Source organism: Mesoplodon mirus (assembly GCF_964341445.2).
Source record: "Mesoplodon mirus genome assembly, chromosome: 3".
Taxonomy (NCBI): Eukaryota; Metazoa; Chordata; class Mammalia; order Artiodactyla; family Ziphiidae; genus Mesoplodon; species Mesoplodon mirus.
This window is the reverse complement of record NC_138978.1, coordinates 131,004,978-131,031,212: the sequence shown is the minus strand read 5'-3', so window position 1 is coordinate 131,031,212 and position 26,235 is coordinate 131,004,978. Positions and strand designations below refer to the sequence as shown.

The following is a 26,235-nucleotide window of genomic DNA, read 5'->3' as shown; positions in this document are numbered from 1 at the left end:
AAAGACCCCAAACAGCCAAAGCAATTTTGAGAAAGAAAATGGAGCTGGAAGAATCAGGCTCCCTGACTTCAGACTATAGTACAAAGCTACAGTAATCAAGACAGTATAGTACTGGCACAAAAACAGAAATATAGATCAATGGAACAGGATAGAAACCCAGAGATAAACCCACGCACATATGGTCACTTTATCTTTGTTAAAGGAGGCAAGAATATACAATGGAGAAAAGAAAACCTCTTCAGTAAGTGGAGCTGCGAAAACTGGTCAGTTACATGTAAAAGAATGAAATTAGAACACTTCCTAACACAATACACAAAAATAAACTCAAAATGGATTAAAGACATAAAAGTAAGGCCAGACACTATAAAACTCATAGAGGAAAACATAGGCAGCACTCTATGACATAAATCACAACAAGATCCTTTTGAACCACTTCCTAGAGTAATGGAAATAAAAGCAAAAATAAACAAATGGGACCTAATGAAACTTAAAAGCTTTTGCACAGCAAAGGAAGCCATAAACAAGACAAAAAGACAACCCTCAGAATGGGAGAAAATATTTTCAAATGAAACAAGTGACAAAAGAATTAATCTCCAAATATACAAGCAGCTCAATATCAAATAAACAAACAACCCAATCCAAAAATGGGCGGAAGCCCTAAATAGACATTTCTCCAAAGAAGATATACAGATTGTCAACAAACACATGAAAGGATGCTCAACATCACTAATCATTAGAGAAATGCAAGTCAAAACCACAATGAGGTATCACGTCACATGGGTCAGAATGACTATCATCAAAAAATCTACAAACAAAAATTGCTGGAGAGGGTGTGGAGAAAAGGGAACCCTCTTGCACTGTTGGTGGGAATGTAAATTGATACAGCCACTATGGAGAGCAGTATGAAGGTTCCTTAAAAATGTAAAAATAGAACTACCATATTACCCAGCAATCCCACTACTGGGCGTATATCCTGAGAAAACCATCATTCAAAAAGAGACGTGTACCATAATGTTCAATGCCACACTATTTACAATAGCCAGGACATGGAAGCAACCTAAATGTCCATTGACAGATGAATGGATAAAGAAGATGTGGCATATATATGCAATGGAGTATTACTCAGCCATAAAAAGAAATGAAGCTGAGTTATTTGTAGTGAGGTAGATGGACCTAGAGCCTGTCATCCAGAGTGAAGTAACTCGGAAAGAGAAAAACAAATACCATATGCTAACACATATATATGGAATGTAAAAGAAAAAATAACGGTTCTGATGAACCTAGGGGCAGAACAGGGATTAAGATGCAGATGTAGAGAATGGACTTGATGACAGGGGGAGGGGGTGTTGGGGAAGCTGAGACGAAGTGAGTAGCATGGACATATATACACTACCAAATGTAAAATAGATAGCTAATGGGAAGCAGCTGCATAGCACAGGGAAATCAACTCCATGCTTTGTGACCACCTAGAGGGGTGGGATAGGGAGGGTGGGAGGGAGGCTCAAGAGGGAGGGGATATGGGGATATATGTATACATATAGCTGATTTACTTTGTTATACAGTGCAAAGTAACAACATTGTAAAGCAATTATAGTCCAGTAAAGATGTAAAAAAAATTAAATATTCAACAACCATTTCTAATAAAAACACTAAGCAAAACAAGTTTAGAAGGAAACTACTTAATTCTAATAAAAAAAATTTACTTCCCAAATAACTAACAATAATTGTTATAAATTATGAGATATTTCTAATTCAATTAAAATCAGGAACTGGACAGATGTGCTCACAATCACCATTATTATTTAATATTGTGTTGAACATAATAGTGTAAGTAATAAATTAAGAAAAAGAAGTGTACAATATTATAAATTCATGATAGCAATACAGACTATAAAATACTTAAGAATAAATATAAGAAGACACAGAACCTGTATCAAGAACCACACTCAAATTTTGTCGAATAGCTTTAAAAAGATCTGTTTTTTTTAAGTTTCTAAGTGGACACCAGAGTCCAATTATTGATTAAGAAAATATCTTAAAATTTATATGGAATAATATAGTAAAATAAGCTGTCTCTTGGAAGAACACAAAAGTAGAATCCTTGCTTACACCACACACACACACAAAAATATTCCCTTGGCATATAAGAAAAATGTAAAACTGAAAACCCTGGACAGTTGGCTGGAGAATCTTGAAGCTGTACTATATGGAATCAAGGGAAATCTTATTCAAGATTGGAAACGAGAATCTATGAATAAAAAATAGTCATAACTGAAAATGTGAAAATTAAAAACTTTACCACAAAAGTTCCATAAACAAAGTCAACTTAGACAACAAGTTGTTATGAAAAAAATTTACAACATAGATGACAGTATACAGCTAATATCCCTAGTGTTGAAAAGAGATGGAGGGATGTAAATTTTGAAAAATGATTCTATGTTTTCTTACACATACTCGACAACTGATACTCAAGAGTATAAGTATATACTCTAAGTATATACTTAGCAAATCTACTCCTAAGTATATACTCAAGAAAAACTCTTGCACTCATGCCTCAAGAGACATTTTCAAAAATTCTGGGCGGTGGGATGAATTGGGAGTTTGGGATTGACATATATACACTACTATGTATAAAATAGATAACTAATGAGAACCTACTGTATAGCACAGGGAACTCTACTTGGTGCTCTGTGATGACCTAAATGGGAAGGAAGTCCAAAAAAGAGGGTGTATGTATGTATGTATGTATGTATATATATATATATATATATATATATATATATATATGTATGTATGTATGTATGTATGTATGTATGTATGTATGTATGTAATGTATGTATGGCTGATTCACTTTGCTCTACAGCAGAAACTGACACAGCAGTGTAAAGCAACTATACTCCAATAAAACAAAAACAGAAACAAAAATGCTCATAGTAGAATTGCTCATAAAATTCATCCATCCCAAACAGAAGGAATCCAAATGCCCATTAACATAAAAATGGAAAAATTGTGGTATTTTCACATAATGGAATTTTAAATAGTAATGAAAATGAATGAGCTCAGTTATGAGCAGTAACATGAATAAATCCTAGTTACATAATCTTGAAAAAAAAAAAAAGCAGGCCCTAGGGGGTTATGTGTGGGCTGATCAAGTTCAAAAAACTATCAGGAAAGTGAGTACCTCTGGGCAGAAACAGGAGACCCAAAAAGGGAGGAATATATAAGTAAATGAAAGATATTTGTAAGGTTCTATGTCTCGAGTTGGATGGTGGTTCCTGGCTTACATTTTACTAATTTACAATTTAAATAATTGCATAAAAGAGGGTCATGCCAATAACGATAGTGTGTCATGGACTGAGGATTGTGATTATTCTAATAATGTGTCTGTATACCTAAAGTCCAAACAAAACAAAGAGCTCTTACAAATGATAAGAATATGGTAAGTGCAAATAGAAGAATGTAAAGAAGCTATGCACACAGAAGCAAATCTAACAAACATGAAAAAATGCTGAACTTCACTTCATCTCAAGAAAATTCAAATTAACAATGAAATGTCACACTCATCACACTAGTAAAACTTGAACAAGGGAAAATAACTATTGCTAGAGGGGATCTGGGCAAAAGGTACACTCAAACTTTGCTGGTGGAAAGTGTGAGGAGTTAGAGCCTTATTCACATTTTTGGAGAGCAATATGGAAACATCTATTAAAATTAAAAATATATATACCATTTGGATCAATAATCCCACTCCTGGGAATCTACTCCACAGAAATAAAACCTCTAGTATATACGGCTGTATGGAAAAGGATCTATATTTTGCAGCATTGTAATAGTGGTAAAGCAAAACAAAACAAAACAAAACTGGAGCCACAGTAAATCTCCATTATTAGAGACATTGATCTGTAAATTACTGTATAAACACATCATAGAATATTGCTCAGGCATTATAAGAGTTGACTGGGGAATTTCAATGATGTATACTTGAGTGAAAAAAAGGGAGAATGTGGGAAGTGTGTATAATGTGATCCAATTTTGTTTAAAAAAAGAACGTCTTAAGATGCCTCTTTTAAAAAATATATGTACGCATGTATTTGTGTATATCTCTGCAAATGCATAGCATGGAGAAAAATAGCAAAAAGTAAATACTAGTTGTTAACTCAAAAGGGAATATAAAAGGGAGGAAGGGAGGGAGGGAGGGTGGGAGGCAGAAGGGCAGCCATATATAGGGACAATATAGAATCTAAGGCAAACATTTAATAAGATAAAGAGGGATGCCACATAATTATAAAAGTAATAAAGTTTTCATATGTACATATATATGTCTATGTAACACCACACAGATCAAGATATAGAACATATAGAACATTCTTTATGATAAAAACTTCTACAAATTAATAAATAAAAGACTAAAAGCCAGATAGAAAATGAGCAAAGGAAATAAACAAATAGTTCACCAGATGGGAAATAGAAATAGAACTTGAATATATGGAAAGATGCTCAAACTTTCTCATGATAAAAGAAATGCAGATTAAAGTTGCATCAACATACCATTTTTCATCCATCTACTGACAATATCCAAATGTATGACAACACATCATGTTGGGAAGGCTGTGAAGAACGAAGAGATCTCATACATCACTGGTGAGAAGGTATATTGTTGCAACTGCTATGGAGAACAATTTAGCAGTATCTACAAAAATTACAAATGCATATACTCTTTAACTCAAAAATTCCACTTTTAGGAATACTCAAAAGTAGAAAATAATATATGTTCAGAGTTGCTCATTATAACTTTGATTGTAATGGCAAAGGATATAAACAAATATTTATTAGCAGGTTACTTGTTAAATTATGGTTCCTCCATAATTTGTAATAATATGTAAAATAATATGAAAGATTAATGAGAATTATATTTAAAGGTCTCTAAGATATAACTTTAAGTGAAGAATATAATGTTCAAAAGTGCATTTAGCATACTAGTATTTATATATAAAGGAGAAAATAACACTGGTTATGCACAAAAATTTTATAGAAATACAAAAAAAAAGCTTACCAATATTAGTTACTTGCAGGGTGTAGTAGACTTGTGGGAACTGAGTGATGAAGTACAGGGTGGGAGAGACAATTTTCACTGTATTTTTAATATAATTTATTTTTATAATAAAATAAATTGTCTATTCAAGAAGAAAACAATAAAAAGAATTAGGTCTACATCTATTGAAATGGTTATGGTGTATTAAGTGAAAAAAGCACATGATAAATAACATGAATAGTGTAATCTCATTTTTGTAAAAAGTGTATGAGTGTTTGGGGAGGTTGCTGTGTCTGTGGGTGTAGAAAAAGACATATAAGCATTCGTACAAAGTTTTAACATTAGTTACCTCAGGAGTGTAGAGGATGTTATTAATTCTTTGGACTGTTTCTCTTGTTAAAAACAACACGTATTTCTTTTGATTTTTTAAACTGAGATATTCGAAATTTTAAAAACAAATAAAAAGATTTTTATGGTTATGTTTTGCCACAACTAAAAATTTATCCAAAGTGTCAAGAAATGCAACCACATTTTATTTCGTAGGTTATCATTATATGGATATACGATCCAGAAAACGCAGACCCTAGTGAATTGCTATGGAATGCAAACGAACCTCCCCTAGTAGGTGGAAACATTATTATTATCATAGATAAAATAATATGCTACATTTCTTTTTTAAGGGCTGTCAATAATTTATATTAAGCAGCCTAGAACTAAATACATTTTAATTATTCATTAAATTTAGCTTAGTCATTATAGTGATTTTCAACTTGTGCTCAATTTCTACAATTACAATTCTTTCCTTGGAATTCTTACTGAGCATTCTCCGTATTTTCTATGACTTCATTATTCACAAAGAGGCTGACCGTTAAAATGCTTCAAAGGTGTTTCTTGACCATCTTTGTTGAAGTCATCCTTCAAAAATCTGTCTAGTCCTTTACTGAATCCTTTACCACTTGAGACCAATGATTTTCCTAAAAGTGCAGCCCAGTGAATAAATAAGTCCTTTCTTTTATCTGTTACAAATTTACCTCTTTCAAGATTCAAGTTCTGTTACAATCAAAATCTTTAGAAGAGAAACGTAAAATGAGAAGTTTTAGTGTCTTATGGGATTCTTTATGTCTTAATGAGTCGAGATATGATTTTTTAATAGCATGCTGTCATGCCTCATGGTAATCAAATTCACAAGAGATGGACTGATAAATTAAAATGACAATGAATCAATTAATTGTTTTATTTGGCAACCAACTTTAGAGGGAATAAAATAAATTAGTAGTAATTAAATACTTTAAGTATTACTGTTACATAATTTCTAATCTTTTAAGTGAAAATATGCACAATTTAACATTATTTAGTTCATGCTAAATAATCATACCTAATACTTTACTTTTTTTCTTTTTAATTTCCATGTTTATTCATGATCATGTCATTTCCTTAAAACATTTCTCCATGACAAACAACATAGACTCTTTTTCTTTTCTCAATTCATGCATTTATTCATCTTTTTAATCTATACATTTTTATTGTGGGAAAATATACATAATATAAAATCTACCATTTTAAACATTCTTATGAGTACAATTCAGAGACATTAAGTAAATTTCCTTTTTTAAAATTTTTATTGAAATATAGTTGATTTACAATGTTATGTTAGTTTCAGGTATACAACAAAGTGATTAAAAATATATATATATACATATATATATATATTTTTTTCCATTTGGTAACCCTAAGTTTGTTTTATATATCTGTGAGTCTATTTCTGTTTTGTGTATAAGTTCAGTGTATCATTTTTTTTAGATTTCACATATAAGCAATAGCATATGATATTTCTCTTTCTCTGTCTGACTTACTTCACTTAGTATGATAATCTCTATGTCCATCCATGTTGGTGCACATGGCATTATTTCATTCTTTTTTTTTTTTTTTTTTTTTTTTTTTTTTTTTTTTTTTCCTTTTTGCGGTATGCGGGCCTCTCACTGTTGTGGCCTCCCCCGTTGCGGAGCACAGGCTCCGGACGCGCAGGCCCAGCGGCCATGGCTCACGGGCCCAGCCGCTCCGCGGCATATGGGATCCTCCCAGACCGGGGCACGAACCCGTATCCCCTGCATCGGCAGGCGGACTCTCAACCACTTGCGCCACCAGGGAGGCCCTATTTCATTCTTTTTTATGGCTGACTAATATTCCATTGTGTATAAATACCAAATCTTCTTATCCATTCATCTATCAATGAACACTTACATTGTTTCCATGTCTTGGCTATTGTAAATAGTGCTGCTATGAATATTTGAGTGCGTGTATATATATATATATATATATATATATATATATATATATATATATATATACACTTCTTTTTATGTTGAGGTAGGTTCCCTCTATGCCCACATTCTGGAGAGTTTTTACCATAAATGGGTGTTGAATTTTGTCAAAAGCTTTTTCTGTATCTATTGAGATGATCACATGGATTTTCTTCTTCAATTTGTTAATATGGTGTATCACATTGATTGATTTGTCTATATTGAAGAATCCTTGCATCACAGGGATAAATCCCACTTGATCATGGTGTATGATCCTTTTAATGTGTTGTTGGATTCTGTTTACTAGTATTTTGTTGAGGATTTTGGCATCTGTATTCATCAGTGATATTGGTATGAAATTCTTTTTTTGTAGTATCTTTGTCTGGTTTTAGTATCAGGGTGATGGTGGACTCATAGAATGTGTTTGGGAGTGTTCCTTCCTCTGCAAGTTTTTGGAAGAGCTTGAGAAGGATGTGTGTTAGCTCTTCTCTACATGTTTGATAGAATTCATCTGTGAAGCCATCTGGTCCTGGACTTTTGTTTGTTGGAAGATTTTTAATCACAATTTCAATTTCATTACTTGTAATTGGTCTGTTCATATTTTCTATTTTTTCCTCGTTCAGTCTTGGAAGGTTATACCTTTCTAAGAATTTTTCCATTTCTTCCAGGTTGTCCATTTTATTGGCATAGAGGTGCTTGTAGTAGTCTCTTAGGATGCTTTGTATTGTTTCAGTGTCTGTTGTAACTACTCCTTTTTCATTTCTAATTTTATTGATTTGAGTCCTCTCCCTCTTTTTCTTGATGAGTCTGGCTAATGGTTTATCAATTTTATTTATCTTCTCAAAGAACCAGCTTTTAGTTTTATTGATCTTTGCAGTTGTTTCCTTTGTTTCTATTTCATTTATTTCTGCTCTGGTCTTTATGATTTCTTTCCTTCTACTAACTTTGGGTTTTGTTTTTTCTTCTTTCTCTAGTTCCTTTAGGTGTAAGGTTAGGTTGTTAACTTGAGCTGTTTGTTGTTTCTTGACGTAGCATTGTACTGCTATAAACTTTCCTCTTAAAACTGCTTTTGCTGCATCCCATAGGTTTTATTTTTTTTATTTTTATTTTTTTTTCTTTTTGCGGTATGCGGGCCTCTCACTGTTGTGGCCTCTCCCGTTGCGGAGCACAGGCTCCGGATGCGCCGGCCCAGCGGCCATGGCTCACGGGCCCAGCCGCTCCGCGGCATATGGGATCCTCCCAGACCGGGGCACGAACCCGCCATAGGTTTTAGATTGTCGTGTTTTCATTGTCATTTGTCCCTAGGTATTTTTTGATTTCCTCTTTGATTTCTTCACTGATCTCTTGGCTATTTACTAACGTATTGTTTAGCCTCCATGTCTTTGTGGTTTTTATGGGGTTTTTTCCCCTATAATTGATTTCTATTCTCATAGCGCTGTGGTCAGAAAAGATGCTTGATATGATTTCCATTTTCTTAAATTTACTGAGGCTTGATTTGTGACCCAAGATGTGATCTATCCTGGAGAATGTTCCATGCACTCTTGAGAAGAAAGTGTAATCTGTAGTGCTTTTGTAGTTTAGACTGGCCCTCATTATCTGATTTTTTTATTCTAGGGATTCCCCATAATGAAACTGTTGCCTCTATTCTAAAAAGACTTTATTAGGAATAATTCCAGTCAATTCAACATCCCCTTAAATCTCATGAGAAAAACAGGGAACATGTCAGTTCTATCTTTATACTAATAGAATTTTTCCTAGAGCCTCCAGATATATTTGAAATATGCCTTGAAGGGTATGTTGTTTTGAAGTCAAGCTCATGTAGAAATAATTCCAACAGATTAGTTTTAGAAATTCCATTTTGTATTTCATTGACATTAAAACTAAGGGTATTGAGGACCTTCACGATGGTGGAAGAGTAAGACATGGAGCTCACCTTCCTCCCCACAAATACATCAGAAATACATCTACATGTGGAACAACCCCTACAGAACACTGACTGAACACTGACAGAAAACCTCAGACTTCCTAAAAGCCATGTGGCTGACAGGGTCTTGGTGCTCCAGCTGGGTGTCAGGGCTGAGCCTCTGAGGTGGAAGAGCCAAGTTCAAGACACTGGACCACCAGAGACCTCCCAGCACCATGTAATATCAATCAGCGAGAGCTCTCCCAGACATCTGCATCTCAATGCTAAGACCCAGCTCCACTCAATGACCAGCAAGCTCCAGTGCTGGACACCCCATTACAAACAACTAGCAAGACAGGAACACAACCCCACCCATTAGGAGAGAGGCTGCCTAAAACCATAATAAGTTTACAGATGCCCCAATACACACCACTGGACGTGATCCTGCCCACCAGAAAGACAAGGTCCAGCCTCCTCCACCAGAACACAGGCACCAGTCACCTCCATCAGGAAGCCTACACAACCCATGGAACAAAGCTTACCCACTGGGGGCAGACACCAAAAACAAAGGGCACTACGAAAGTACAGCCTCTGAAAAGAAGACCCCAAACACAGTAAGTTAAGCAAAATGAGAAGACAGAGAAATATGCAGCAGATGAAGGAGCAAGGTAAAAATCCACCAGACCAAACAAATGGAGAGGAAATAGGCAGTCTACCTGAAAAAATAATTCAGAGTAGAGATAGTAAAGATGATCGAAAAAATGGAAATAGAATGGAGAAAACACAAGAAACGTTTAACGAAGACCTAGAAGAACTACAGAGCAAACAATGATGAGCAACAACAATAAATGTAATTAAAAATTCTCTAGAAGGAATCAATAACAGAATAGCTGAGGCAGAAGAACGGATAAGTGACCTGGAAGATAAAATAGTGGAAATAACTACCACAGAGCAGAAAAGAAAAAACAATGAAAAGAATTGAGGACAGTCTCACAGACATCTGCGAAAACATTAAACACAACAACATTTGAATTATAGGGGTCCCAGAAGAAGAAGAGAACAAGAAAGGGTCTGAGCAAATATTAGAAGAGATTATAGTTGAAAACTTCTCTAACATGGGAAAGGAAATAGTCAAGTCCAGGAAGCACAGAGAGTCCCATACAAAATAAATCCAAGGAGAAACATGCCAAGACACATATTAATCAAACTATCAAAAATTAAATAAAAAGAAAAAGTATTAAAAGCAGCAAAGGAAAGGCAACAAATAACATACAAGGTAATCCCCATAAAGTTAACAGCTGATCTTTCAGCAGAAACTCTGCAAGCCAGAAGGGAGTGGCAGGACATATTTAAAGTGATGAAAGGGAAACCTGGGAAACCCTTCAACCAAGATTACTCTACCCAGCAAGGATCTCATTCATATTCGATGGAGAAATTAAAACCTTTACAGACAAGCAAAAGCTAAGAGAATTCAACACCACGAAACCAGCTTTACAACAAATGCTAAAGGAACTTCCTTAGGCAGGAAACAGAAGAGAAGTAAAAGATCTACAATAACAAACCAAAACAGTTAAGAAAATGGTAAAAGGAACACACATATTGATAACTACCTTAAATATAAATGGATTAAATGCTCCAACAAAAAGACATAGACTGGCTAAATGGATAAAAAAACAAGACCCATATATATGCTGTCTACAAGAGACCCACTTCAGACCTAGGGACACATACAGACTGAATGTGAGGGGATGGAAAAAGATATTCCATGCAAATGGAAATCAAAAGAAAGCTGGAGTAGCAACACTCATATCAGACAAAATAGACTTTAAAATAAAGTCTATTACAAGAGACAAAGAAGGACACTAGATAATGATCAAGGGGTCAGTCCAAGAAGAAGATATAACAATTCCTGGAGCATTGAGGTGCTCCAAAATAGGAGCACCTCAACACATAAAGCAAATGCTAACAGCCATAAAAGGGGAAATCGACAGTAACGCAATCATAGTAGAGGACTTTAACACCCCACTTTCACCAATGTACAGATCAACCAAAATGAAAATAAATAAGGAATCACAAGCTTTAAATGACACATTAAACAAGATGGACTTAATTGATATTTATAAGACATTCCCTCCAAAAACAACAGAATACACTTTCTTCTGAAGTACTTATGGAACATTCTCCACAATAGATCATATCTTGGGTCACAAATCAAGCCTTGGTAACTTCAGGAAAATTGAAATCGTATCAAGTATCTTTTTCGACCAAAACACTATGAGACTACATATCACTTACAGGAAAAAAAAAACTGTAATAAATAAAAACACGTGGAGGCTAACTAATATGCTATTAAATGACCAAGAGATCACTGAAGAAATCAAAGAGGAAATCAAAAAATACCTAGAAACAAATGGCAATGAAACACAATGACCCAAAACCTATGGAATGCAGCAAAAGCAGTTCTAAGAGGGAAGTTTATAGTAATATATTCCTATCTCAAGAAACAAGAGAAATCTCAAACAAACAACCTAACCTTACACCTAAAGCACTTAGAGGAAAGAGAACAACAAAAAAAAAACCCAAAGTTAGCAGAAGGAAAGTAATCATAAAGATCAGGTCAGAAATAAATGAAAAAGAAATGAAGGAAATGATAGCAAAGATCAATAAAATTAAAAGCTTGTTCTTTGAGAAGACAAACAAACTTGATAAACCATTAGCCAGACTCATCAAGAAAAGAAGGGAGAAGATTCAAATCAACAGAATTAGAAATGAAAAAGAAGAAGTAACAACTTACACTGCAGAAATACAAACGATCATGAGAGATTACTACAAGCAACTATATGCCAATGAAATGAATAGCCTGGAAGAACTGGACACATTCTTAGAAAAGCATAACCTTCTGAGACTGAACCAGGAAGAAATAGAAAATATAAACAGACCAATCACAAGCACTGAAATTGGAACTGTGATTAAAAATATTCCAAAAAACAAAAGCCCAGGACCAGATGTATTCACAGGTGGATTCTATCAAACATTTAGAGAAGAGCTAACACCTATCCTTCTCAAACTCTTCCAAAATATAGCAGAGGGAGGAACACTCCCAAACTCATTCTATGAGGCCACCATCACCCTGATACTAAAACCAGACAAAGATGTCACAACAAAGAAAACTACAGGGCAATATCACTGATGAACACAGATGCAAAATCCTCAACAAAATACTAGCAAACAGAATCCAACAGCACATTAAAAGGATCATACACCATGATCAAATGGGTTTTATCCCAAGAATGCAAGGATTCTTCAATATACACAAAACAATCAATGTGATAAACCATATTAACAAACTGAAGGAGAAAAACCATATGATCATCTCAATAGATGCAGAAAAAGCTTTTGATGAAATTCAACACCCATTTATGATAAAAACTCTCCAAAAAGTAGCCATAAAGGGAACTTACCTCAACATAATAAAGGCCATATATGACAAACCCGCAGCCAACATCATTCTCAATGGTGAAAAATTGAAACCATTTCCACTAAGATCAGGAAGAAGACAAGGTTGCCCACTCTCACCATTATTATTCAACATAGTTTTGGAAGTTTTAGCCACAGAAATCAGAGAATAAAAAGAAATAAAAGAAATCCAAATCAGAAAAGGAGTAAAACTGTCAGTGTTTGCAGATGACATGATACTATACATAGAGAATCCTAAAGATGCTACCAGACAACTCTAGAGCTAATCAATGAATTTGGTAAAGTAGGAGGATAAAAAAATTAATGCACAGAAATCTCTTGCATTCCTGTACACTAATGATGAAAATCTGAAACAGAAATTAAGGAAACACTCCCATTTACCATTGCAACAAAAAGAATAATATACCTAGGAGGACACCTACCTAAGGAAACAAAAGACCTGTATGCAGAAAATTATAAGACACTAATGAAAGAAATTAAATATGATACATAAGGCATTGGTGAAAGAAATTAAATATGATACAAACAGATGGAGAGATATACCATGTTCTTGGATTGGAAGAATCAACATTGTGAAAATGACTATACTACCCAAAACAATATAGATTCATTGCAACACCCATCAAATTACCTATGGCATTTTTCAAGAACTAGAACAAAAAATTTCACAATTTGTATGGAAACAAAAAAGACCCTCAGTAGCCAAAGCAATATTAAGAAATAAAAATGGAGCTGGAGGAATCAGGCTCCCTGACTTTAGACTATACTACAAAGCTACAGTAATCAAGACAGTATGGTACTGGCACAAAAAGAGAAATATAGATCAATGGAACAGAATAGAAAGCCCAGAGATAAACCCATGCACATATGGTCACCTTATCTTTGATAAAGGAGGCAAGAATATAGAATGGAGAAAAGACAGCCTCTTCAATAAGTGATTCTGGGAAAACTGGACAGCTACATGTAAAAGAATGAAATTAGAACACTCCCTAACACCATACACAAAAATAAACTCAAAATGGATTAAAGACCTAAATATAAGGCCAGACACTATTAAACTCTTAGTGGAAAACATAGGCAGAACACTCTATGACATAAATCACAGCAAGATCCGGTTTGACCCACCTCCTAGAAAAACGGAAATAAAAAAAAAATAAAGAAATGGGACCTAATGAAACTTAAAAGCTTTTGCACATCAAAGGAAACCATAAACAAGATGAAAAGACAACCTTCATAATGGCAGAAAATATCTGCAAATGAAGCAACTGACAGAGGATTAATCTCCAAAATATACAAGCAGCTCATGCTGCTCAATATCAAAAAAACCAACAACTGAATCCAAAAATGGGCAGAAGACCCAAATAGACATTTCTCCAAAAAAGATATACAGATTGCCAAAAAACACATGAAAGGATGTTCAACATCACTAATCATTAGAGAAAATCAAATCAAAACCTCACACCAGTCAGATTGGCCATCATCAAAAAATCTAGAAACAATAAATGCTGGAGAGGGTGTGGAGAAAAGGGAACCCTCTTGCACTGTTGTTGGGAATGTAAATTGATACAGCCACTATGGAGGACAATGTGGAGGTTCCTTAAAAAACTAAAAATAGGGCTTCCCTGGTGGTGCAGTGGTTGAGAGTCCACCTGCTAATGCAGGGGACACGGGTTCATGCCCCGGCCCGGGAGGATCCCACATTCCATGGAGTGGCTGGGCCCGTGAGCCATGGCCACTGAGCCTGCACGTCCGGAGCCTGTGCTCTGCAATGGGAGAGGCCACAGCAGTGAGAGGCCCGCGTACCACCAAAAAAAAAGTATATATATATATATAACTACCATTTGACCCAGCAATCCCACTTGTGGGCATATACCCTGAGAATACCATAATTCAAAAAAAATCATGTACCACAGTATTCATTGCAGCACTATTTGCATTAACCAGGACATGGAAGCAACCTAAGTGTCTGTCGACAGATGAATGGATAAAGAAGACGTGGCACATATATACAATGGAATATTACTCAGCCATAAAAAGAAACGAAATTGAGTTATTTGTGGTGAGGTGGGTGGACCTAGAGTCTGTCATACAGAGTAAAGTAAGTCAGAAAGAGAAAAACAAATACCATATGCTAACACATGTATATGGAATGTAAAAGAAAAAAAAGGTTCTGATGAACGTAGGGGCTGGACAGGAATAAAGATTCAGACGTAGAAAATGGACTTGAGGACACGGGGAGGGGGACATGTAAGCTGGGCAAAGTGAGAGAGTAGCACTGACATATATACACTACCAAATGTAAAATTGATAGCTAGTGGGAAGCAGTTGCATAGCACACAGAGATCAGCTCGGTGCTTTGTGACCAGCTAGAGGGGTAGGAAAGGGAGTGTGGGAGGGAGACACAAGAGAGAGGGTATATGGGGATGTATGCATACATATAACTGATTCACTTTGTTATACAGCAGCAACTAACACAACAATGTAAAGCAGTTATACTCCAATAAAGATGTTAAAAGTAAATAAATAAATAAATAAAATTTAAAAACTAAGTGTATTTATTTAAGAGCCTCCATAATATCAGTTTATTCGGGATTCTGATTGTGCATAGTGTTTTCAACGCTATTTTCAACATAGTGTTTTCAACACTATTGTGCATAGTGTTTCAAATGTCATATGCGATTATGACATTTATAATTCATAAGGTTCTAATAGGGAGGAGGCTATATAGTAGGAAAGAAACCAAAGCTGAATCTTGAAAATGTGGTAAATTTATAAATGTAAAGAATGTCTTAACTAAAATAATAAATTCAGTATATCATGATGTAATTTCTGAATAATTTTGGCTCTGAAAAGATTAAAAAGAGGTGTTTTTTTTTACAGAATTCCATAATACTTAGCAAACAGTTGGCCACTTTGGGACAGAAGCCTGCCATATATACAGTTCTGAGAAGAAAAGTTTATTTTCCACATGGAAAAATGAAGAATGGGTATTTAATTTTTTAATTTCAGATATTAAATTTATGTTTAAAATTAAGTAAAATAATTATCAGAAACTTCAAGAAATTTAAAAACCCTAGTGGAATTTCATGGAATATCTTATATGTAATTTCCAAGTAGCTTCTTTGAACACATTAAAATTGTGATAATCAGAACTAGTTACCAACTCAGAAAATACCAGTCACACTCCAATAGTTTAACAATTTGTATTAATAGCTAAAGGTCAATACAAGAGTCTCATTCAGGATGGTGGCAAATCCTAGCAGTATCTCAAAAATGTTTCCTGCTGGTTCTTTAAAGTGAGCCACAGTGATATGACTGATATCACGATCATTACCACCATCAGTGCACGGGTGTACGTGCCCTCACACACGCACACACCCCTGAGAAGTAAAATCCATTACTGTTAAAGTTAGTAGGTGATCATGGGGTTTAGACAAACATTTTTTTAAATTTATTTTATTGAAGTACAGTTGATTTACAATGTTGTGCTAATTTCTACATATAGCAAAGTGATTCAGTAATACATATACATATATACATTCTTTTTCATATCCTTTTCCATTATGGTTTATCACAGGATATTGAATATAGTTCCCTGTGCTACACAGCAGGACCTTGTTTTTTATCCATCATATATATAATGTTTGCATATGCTAATCCCAATCTCCCAATCCATCCCTCCCCCACTCCTCCCTCCCTTGGCAACCACAAATCTGTTCTCTATATCTGTGAGTCTGTTTCTGTTTTGTAGATAAGTTCATTTGTGTCATATTTTAGATTCCACATATAAGTGATATCATATGGTATTTGTCTTTCTCTTTCTGATTTCCTTCACTTAGTATGATAATCTCTAGGTCCATCCATGTAGCTGCAAATGGCATTATTTCATTCTTTTTTATGGCTGCATAATATTTCATTGTTTATAAATACCACATCTTCTTATCCATTCATCTGTCAATGGACACTTAGGTCGTTTCCGTGTCTTGGCTATTATAAATAGTGCTGCAATGAACATTGGGGTGCATGAATCTTTTCAAATTATACTTTTGTCCAGATATATACCCAGCAGTAGGATTGCAGTGTCATATGGCAACTCTATTTTTAGTTTTTTGAGGAACCTCCGTACTGCTTTCCATAGTGGCTACACCAATTTACATTCCCACCAACAGTGCAGGAAGGTTCCCATTTCTCCACACCCTATCCAGCATTTATTATTTGTAGACTTTTTAATGATGGCCATTCTGACTTGTGTGAGGTAGTACCTCATTATAGTTTTGATTTGCATTCCTCTAATGATTAGTGATGATGAGCATCTTTTCATGGGCCTGTTGGCCATCTGTATACCTTCCTTGGAGAAATGTTTATTTAGATCTTCTGACCATTTTTCAATTGTTTTTTTTTTTTGGTATTGAGTTATATGAGCTGTTTGTATATTTTGCACATTGATCCCTTGTAAGTCACATCATTTGCAAATATTTTCTCCCAGTCCATAAGTTGTCTTTTCATTTTATTTATGGTTTCCTTTACTATACAAAAGCTTGTAAGTTTGATTAGGTCCCATTTGTTTACTTTTGCTTTTATTTCTATTACCTTGGAAACTAACCTAAGAAAACATTGGTACAATTTATGTCAGAGAATGTTTTGCCTATGTTCTCATCTAAGAGTTTTATGGTGTCATGCCTTATATTTAAGTCTTCAAGCAATTTTGAGTTTATTTTTATGTATGGTGTGAGGATTTGTTTTAACTTCATTGATTTACATGCGGCTAGACAGGCTTTCTTAATCTATTGAGCACCTAGGCACAGGGCAAGGTGCTTATAACTAAAAGGTACAATACTTGCAGTCATTGACCTCATAGTTTAGTGGGGGAGACAAGTAAACAAATAGATGCTATGATAGAAGTGAGCCCAGGGTGAAGTGAAATATATAGATGGTACAGCAACTAAGGCTTTGAGGGTGCACTAACAAAGCCTCAGGGAGGACATTCCTAAAGAGGTGACATCTGCACTATTGAAAACAAATAAAAGTGAGCCAATTGGAGGAGGCTTTCAAAGAGCAGGGCAACACATAAGAGGGCCTTCAAACAGAGACCTAAGAAAGCAGATGCATTCTAGGAGATGCAAAGCAGTTCAATTCATGGTTAAAGTAGAGGGTGCCATTTAGAGAGATAAAATATTAATCTGGAGCTGAAATTCCTGCTGATCTTATAAAACTTTGGGTGTTAGGGAGGGAGGAGAAGCAGTTGCTATAAAACCAAGCCAAAGGCCTTGTCTCATTTAGCAGGCAGGTAGGAAGGTTATTGGTACAATTTTTTCTTCTCTATTTTTAATGGCTTTATTGAGATATAATTCATATACTACACAATTCACCCTTTTAAAGTGTAAAATTCAATGATTTTTAGGATATTCACAGAGTTGTGCAACCACTATCTAATTCTAGAACATCTTTATCAACCTAAAAAGAAACCCCATTCCCTCCACCCCCAGCCCTTAACACTGCTAATCCATTTTCTGTCTCTGTGGTTTGCTTATTCTGGATTGTTTCATATCAAGAGGATCATACAATATATGTTCTTCTGTGACTGGCTTCTTTCTGTTAGCATAATGTTTTTAAGGTTCATCCATGTTGTAGTATATATCAGTACAGTTGACCCTTGAACAACAAGGGTTTAAACGGCACAGATCCACTTATACACAGATCTTTTTTGTTCAATACATATGTACTACAGTACTACACAATCTACAGTTGGTTGAATCCACGGATGTGGAACTAAGTGTATGGAGAGCCAACTGTAAATTTATACACAGACTTTTGACTGTTGGCGGAGGTGGGTGGTAGGGGAGGCAGCACCCTGACCCCTGCATTGTGCAAAGGCCAAATGTATTTCATTTCTTTTTATTGCCAAGTAATATTCTATTATATAGATATACCAACATTTCATTTATTCATTCTTTAGTTTCTGAACATTTCAGTTGCTTCTGCTTTGGGGCTATTATGAATAGTGCTGCTATGAACATTTATATACAAGTTTTGTGTGGACATTTTTCATTTCTCTTGCATATATACCTAAGAGTGAAATTTCTGGGTCATATGGTATCCAATTTCACTTCTTTGTGGTCAGAGAATATACTTTATATGATTTCAGTCCTTTTAAATATATTGAGGTTTATTTTATGGCCTTATATGTGGTCTGTCCTGGAGAACTTTCCATGTACACTTATGAAGAATTTGTAGTTTTATGTTGTTGGGTGGAGTGTTCTATAGATGTCTGTTAGGTCTAGCTGGCTTATAGTGTTGTTCAGGTCTTCTGTTTCCTTGTTGATCTTCTGCTTGTTGTTTTACCCATTATTGAAAGTGGTATATCAAAGTCTACAACTATTATTGTTGAGTTATTTCTTTCTCCCTTTTTTCTGTCAGGTTTTGCATCATGTATTTTATGTCTCTGATGTCAGATGAATACATTTAGAATCGTTATACTTCCCTGATGGACAGACCATTCAACATTATAAAATGTCCCTCTTTATTTTTGGAACTTTTAATTTTGTTTTAAAATCTATTTTGTCTGATATTAGTATATCCACTCCTTTGCATGATATATTTTTCCCATCCTTTTTTTCCCAACCTATTTGTATTTTATTTTATTTTATTTTATTTTTTTTTCTTTTTGCGGTATGCGGGCCTCTCACTGTTGTGGCCTCTCCCGTTGCGGAGCACAGGCTCCGGACGCGCAGGCCCAGCGGCCATGGCTCACGGGCCCAGCCGCTCCGCGGCATATGGGATCCTCCCAGACCGGGGCACGAACCCGTATCCCCTGCATCGGCAGGCGGACTCTCAACCACTGCGCCACCAGGGAGGCCCGCCTATTTGTATTTTAGAATCTAAAATGCATTTCCTATAGGCAGCATATAGTTGGATCTTCTTTTGTTACCTAGTCTCTGCCATTTCATTGATCTGCTTAGTCCCCTCACATTTAAGGTTATTACTGACATAGTTGGATTTATGTCTGTCATTTTCTTTTCATTTAATATATTTATGTCTTTCTTTTTCATGTATTCCTCCTTTACAGTTTTCTTTAGTATTGAGTATTTTCAGTGTGTAACAATTTAATTACATTAATTTTTTTCACTATATTGTTTGAAATATTTTCTTAGTTTTTCATCTAGGGCAGGCCATATATATATATATGTATATATATATATATATATATATATATATATATATATATATATATATACATATATATATATATTATCAGAATCTAATTCAGATTTATGCTAACTTAATTCCAGTGAGATATAGGAAAGCATTCCTATTTCCTCCCCCAACTGGCCTTGTTTGCTACTATTGTTATGCATATTATTATATCTATATATGCTAGAAACCCAATGACACATTGTTATAACTATTAGCTTGAGTAATTTTATACCTTTTAAAGAAGCTGAGGGAAGAAAGGAGAGTGAGTATACATGTATATCACTTGTATTAACTTCCTTATTTACCATATCTGGTTCTCTTCATTTGTTCCTATGGATTTGAGTTATCATCTGTTGTCATTTCCTTTCTCCAATATAGCTGTGTTCCCATCCCTCTCTATAATGTTATTATTAGCAAATATATTACATTTTTATGTTATAAGCCCAACAATACAATTAAACTTATGTTGCTTTATAAAATTGCTTTTAAAATCAGTTAAGAGAAAAATGGAGAAACATACATTTATACTCTTTTGGGGGGGCTGTATTGGGTCTTCATTGCTGCGCATGGCTTTCTCTAGTTGCGGCGAGTGGGGGCTACTCTTTGTTGCGGTGCGCAGGCTTCTCATCATGGTGGCTTCTCATTGCAGAGCATGGGCTCTAGGTGCATGGGCTTCAGTAGTAGTGGTGCACGGGCTCAGCAGTTGTGGCTCGTGGTCTCTAGAACGCAGGCTCAGTAGTTATGGTGCACAGGCTTAGTTGTTCTGCGGCATGTGGATCTTCCCAGACCAGGGCTTGAACCCGTGTCTCCTGCATTGGCAGGTGGATTCTCAAGCACTGCGCCACCAGGGAAGCCCCATTTATACTCTTTTATAATTGTATAATTACCTTTACCATTGTTTTTTTTTGTGTGTTTTTTTAATGTGGATTTGAATTACTGTGTGCTGTGTCTTGCTTTCAACCTGAAGAACTTCCTTTAGTATTTCTTATAACGCAGATTTTCTATGACAAGTTCTCTTCTTTTTGTGTATCTGGAAAAGTTTTACTTTCTACTTCATTTTTGAAAAAACGTTTTGCTGGATATAGAATTTCTGTTGACTTTTTTCTCTCCACACTTTAAATATGTGATTCCACTGCCTCTGCCCTCCATTATTTCTTATAAGAAGTCAGCTTTTAATTTGGGTTGTGTGTTGGGTGAGGGAGTGTTCCTTCTTTGTAACGTGTTGATTTTCTCCTGCTGCTTTTCAGATTTTCCTTTACTTTGGCTTTCAACATTTTTGCTATGATATGTTAAGTGTGTGAATCTCTTTGTATAGATCCTACCTGGAGTTTGTTGAGCTCCTTAAATATATACATTGATTTTCATCAAATTTGGGAAGTTTTCAGCTATTGTTCAAATTTTTCCCTCCTCCTTTTTTTCTCTCCTTTTCTTCTGACACTCCAGCTACATATATGTTGATGCAGTTAATGATATCACACATTTCACTGAGATTTTACACATTTTTCTTTAATTTTTTTCCTCTGTTTCTTCTTTGGATTGCATAATCTCAATCATCCTACAAGTTCAGTAGTTCTTTCTCCTGACATTTCAAATCTACTGTTTAGTCCCTCTAATGGATTGTTATTTTTTGTTTCCTTGTTTGTTTGTTTAGTGATTGATTGGACTATTTTAGTGAAGTTTATTTGCCCCACAATATGAAGCCCCTGAGGTCATCCGTCAAAAGGCACAGTCTTGGGCATGCACATGACCAACCTTGTTGTTTTATATTTAAAAATATTACCCAGTAAACTCATTCCTTCAAAAACTAAATTACAAAGAAAAAAAGAGAGAGAGAGAGAGGGTGGAGGAACCTATAAATTAAAAGATATTTAACTTAAATACTGTCTGGATATTTAGATATTCAGGAACTACTGTTAAAATATTATGTGATGACTGTCATGTCACTTGTTTTTGAGAAAGTTTTTATCTTTTAAAGATATATAAAATTGAAATGGTAATAAAATTAATCTCCTTCTTCAAGGCATCAAGCCCAGATGGTTTTGTGAGTAAATTCTCCTAAGGCTATTGTCATAAAATAACAATCTCTTTATTATTCAAACTATATAACATATGTTTAAGAATATGGAAATCTTTTCAATTCATTATGTAAGGCTAGCACAGTTCAAATGTAAAAAATTGGGCAGACAGAGCTCAAGAATATGTTAATTTTTCTTTTAATATAGATGCCTTGTTACTATATTAAAATCAACACCACTTTATTTTTCAAAATGACTTTAAAACTAGAGTGTGGTTACATATGCAAAGATGTTTCAACATTAGGAAATTAATGTAATTTACTATAATAATAGATTAAAGGGAAAAAATGACATAATTATTTACAATAAGTATGAAAAGAGTTTTTGATAAAATCTAACATGCATTTTTGACTTTATAAATGGTTAATAAGTTGGAATTAGGAGAAAATATGCTTAACTTAAAACAAATATACATATCAGAGACCAAGTTAATTGATAAAACATGAATTATTCTCATTACATCATGAAAAATAAAAGCATGCCTATTTTTACTTGTTCTCCCACATTGTATTTATAATCCCAACAAATGTGATATGACCAAAGGAAGAAGGGTAATAAGAAGAAAAATGTAACAGAGTGAGCAGGAGGAGGAAGGGAAGGAAGAAGATTTCTGGAGAGGAGAGGAGGAAGTGAAGAAGAAGATGGAGAAGGAGATTAGGTTTGGGGAGAACATAGGGAAATATTGGGAGTGTGAATTGGTAAAACAGGTAAGTTGAAAAATATAGACTCGTTTAAAATATTTTTATTTTAAAAATAAAAGTAAAGGAGGGAGATTGCTGAAGAATGTATATTTTAAATAAATGTAACCTATGACTTAACATTCCCACTTCTAAGAATTTTTTCTATAGAAATACTAGCATGAGTATGTAAAGTATTTGTATATGTATGTTTATTTAAGAATACTTTGTGGTGAATTCTACCAAATATTTAAAGAAGACTTACTACCAATCCTTTTCAAACTCTTCCAAAAAATAGAAGAGGAGGGAAATCTTCCAAACTCATTTTTCAAGGCAAAAATTACCCTGATACCGGGCCTCCCTGGTGGCGCAGTGGTTGAGAGTCCGCCTGCCAATGCAGGGGATACGGGTTCGTGCCCCGGTCTGGGAGGATCCCATATGCCGCGGAGCGGCTGGGCCCGTGAGCCATGGCCGCTGGGCCTGCGCATCCGGAGCCTGTGCTCCGCAACGGGAGAGGCCACAACAGTGAGAGGCCCGCATACCACAAAAAAAAAGAAAAAAAAAAAATTACCCTGATACCAAAACCAGAAAAGAACACTAAAAGAAAAGAAAATGTTAGGCCAATACCTGATGAATATAAATGTAAAAATTCTCGAGAAAACCAAATTTAACTATACCTTTAAAGGTTCATACACCATGATCAAGTGGGATTCATTTCAGGGATGCAAGGGTGGTTCAACACACACGATCAATCATCAGTGTAATACACCAGATTAACAAAATGCAGGATAAAAATCATATGTTTATCTCAATAGATACAGAAAGATCATTTGGCAAATTTTATCATCAATTCATGACAAAAACTGTCAAGAAAGTGAGTATAGAGGGAACATACATAATAAAGGTGAATATAATAAAGGCCATATATGACGAGTTCACAGTAAACCTTATAATCAATGGCGAAAAGCTGGAAACTTTTTCTCTAGGGTCAGGAAAAAGACAAGGAGGCCCTCCCTCGCCACTTACATTCAACATAGAACTGTGAGACCTAGCCAGAGCAATTAGGCAAAAAATAGAATAAAAGGCACCTAAATTGGAAAGGAAGAAGTAAAACTGTCTCTATTTATAAATGACATGACCTTATGTATACAAAACCCTAAAGACTCCTCCAAAAACTATGAGAACTAATTTAAAAATTCAGTAGATTTCAGGATACAAAATCTACATACAAAAATCAGTTGTATTTCTATACACTAACAATGAACTATCAGAAAGAGAAACTAAGAAAACAGTCCCATTTACAATTTCATCAAAAGAATAAAATAGATAGGATTAAATTTAAACAAAGTGGTAAAAGATCTGTACACTGAAAACTATGAGACATTGATGAAAAAAATCAGACATAAATAAATGGAAATATATTACATGCTCATATAGAGAACTAATATTGTTTAAATGTCCATACCATCCAAAGTAATCTACAGATTCAATGCAATCCCTATCAAGATTCCATTGGCAATTTTTACAGAAATAGAGCAAACAATTCTAAAATTTGTATGGAACCGCAAAAGACCTCAAATAACCAAAGAATCTTGAGAAATAAGAACAAAGCTGGAAGCATCACACTACCTGACATTACACTGTATTACAAAGATGTAGTGATCAAAACAGTATGGTATGTGCATAAAAACACATAGGTTAATGGTACAGAATCAAGAGCCCAGAAATAAACCCATGTATACATGGTCAGTTAATTGATGACAAAGGACCCAAAATATACAATGGAGAAAGGATAGTCTCTTCAATAAATGGTGTTGGGAAACTGCAACATGCAAAATAATAAACCTGGAAACTTATTCTACATCATACACAAAAATGAACTTGAAATGAGATTAAAGACTTAAATGTGTGACTGAAACCATAAAACTCGTAGAAGAAAACATAAATGGTAAGCTCCTTGACATCAGTCTTGGCACTGATATTTTGTATCTGACACCAAAAGCCAATTCAACAAATAAAAAGGCAACCTATCGAATGGGAGAAATTAATTGCAAATCATGTATCTGATTGGGGTTAATATCCAAAATATATTAAGAACTCATACAACTCAATAGCAACAACAACACCAAAATCGGATATGAAATAGAGGAACCAAATGGTCATTTTCCCAAAGAAGACATATAAGTGGCCAACAAGTATCTGAAAAGGTGCCTGACATCACTAATCACAAGGGAAATGCAAATCAAAACCACAATGAAATATCACTTCATACCTGTTAGAGTGATCATCATCAAAAAGACGAGTTAACAAGTGTTGGCAAGGATGTGGAGAAAAGAGAACTCTTGTGCTCTGTTGGTGGGAATGTAAATTGGTACATCCTTATGGAAAACAGTATGGAACTTCCTCAAAAAATTAAAAATAGAAGTACCATATGATCAAGCAATCCCACTTCTGGGTATATCTCTAAAGGAAAGAAAAAACAGGATAATGAAGAGATATCTGCATTCCTATGTCTACATCAGCATTGTTCACAATAGACTATATTATGGGATATTATTCAGCCATGAGAAAGAAGAAAATTCTGCCATTTGGCAACATGGATGGACTTTGAGGGCATTATGCTAAGTGAAATAAGCCAGACAAAGACAAGAGATACTTCATGGTGTTAGTTATATGTGGAATCTGAAAAAAAAAAAGTCAAACTCAGAGAAACAGTGGTCGCTAGGGCTGGGGGTTGAGGGAAATAGGGAGAAGTTGGTAAGAAACTGTATGAATTTTCAGTTATAAGATGAATAAAGTCTGAGGCTCTAATGAAAAACGTGGTGACTCTAGTTGATACACTGTATTTTATACTTGAAAGTTGCTAAGAGAGTAGAACTTAAATGTTCTCGCCAAAAAACAAAGAAAGAAAGATAGATGTGTGAGATGATGGATGTTAATTAACCAGATTGAGTGGGAGGGAATCCTTTCACATTATGTATGTATATCGAGTGATGTACACTTTAAATATCTTAAAGTTTTATTTGTCAATTATAGCTGAGCAAAGCTGAAATTTTAAAGAGAATATTTTGCAAACAAAAAACAAAAGTTGAAATAACTTAAAAACTTATCAGGTGGGAAATCTATTCTGCTGTAAGAAGTTAAGTTTTTGCCTAGCTTTATACTGCTATAAGTCACATTATCCTACTTACAAATATGTTTTTCATGGAGAAATATATTTTCAAACAATTCCTTCTTAAGCTATGTTCCTTATATTAAGAATATTTGCATAGATATTTTTATCCAATTGGGTTAATTAGAGCTAAATTAATAATAACATAGTGAGTTAATTATCACCAACATCAATGGGTAAAAATCAGTCTCCTAAAATAACCATAATGCGCTAACACAAATTTTCACTATATTCTAATAAATGTATAGTCTCAAGTTTATATTCCAATATCCATAGAACTATTAAATAAAATTTTGAACACCTTGCAAAAGCTCTTTGCCATTTTTAGGAAGCAAATCTATTCAGAAATTCAACTTTATGATCAAATATTGTCAGGGCAAGATGGTGGAGTAGTAAGATGCTGCC

At 34.7% G+C, this 26,235-nt stretch overlaps 1 protein-coding gene across 1 annotated transcript in view; it reads left to right on the top strand.

Annotated features, from left to right (window-relative positions):
* Positions 1-26,235, top strand: part of CATSPERE (catsper channel auxiliary subunit epsilon) — a gene marked incomplete at its 3' end in the record, with an annotated part of 244,905 nt that overhangs the window by 68,486 nt on the left and 150,184 nt on the right. Inside the window, exons 7-8 of the mRNA XM_082615756.1 lie at positions 5,576-5,653; positions 15,593-15,699. Of these exons, the coding sequence (XP_082471882.1) occupies positions 5,576-5,653; positions 15,593-15,699 (185 nt within the window). The remainder of the gene's footprint in view (positions 1-5,575; positions 5,654-15,592; positions 15,700-26,235) is intronic.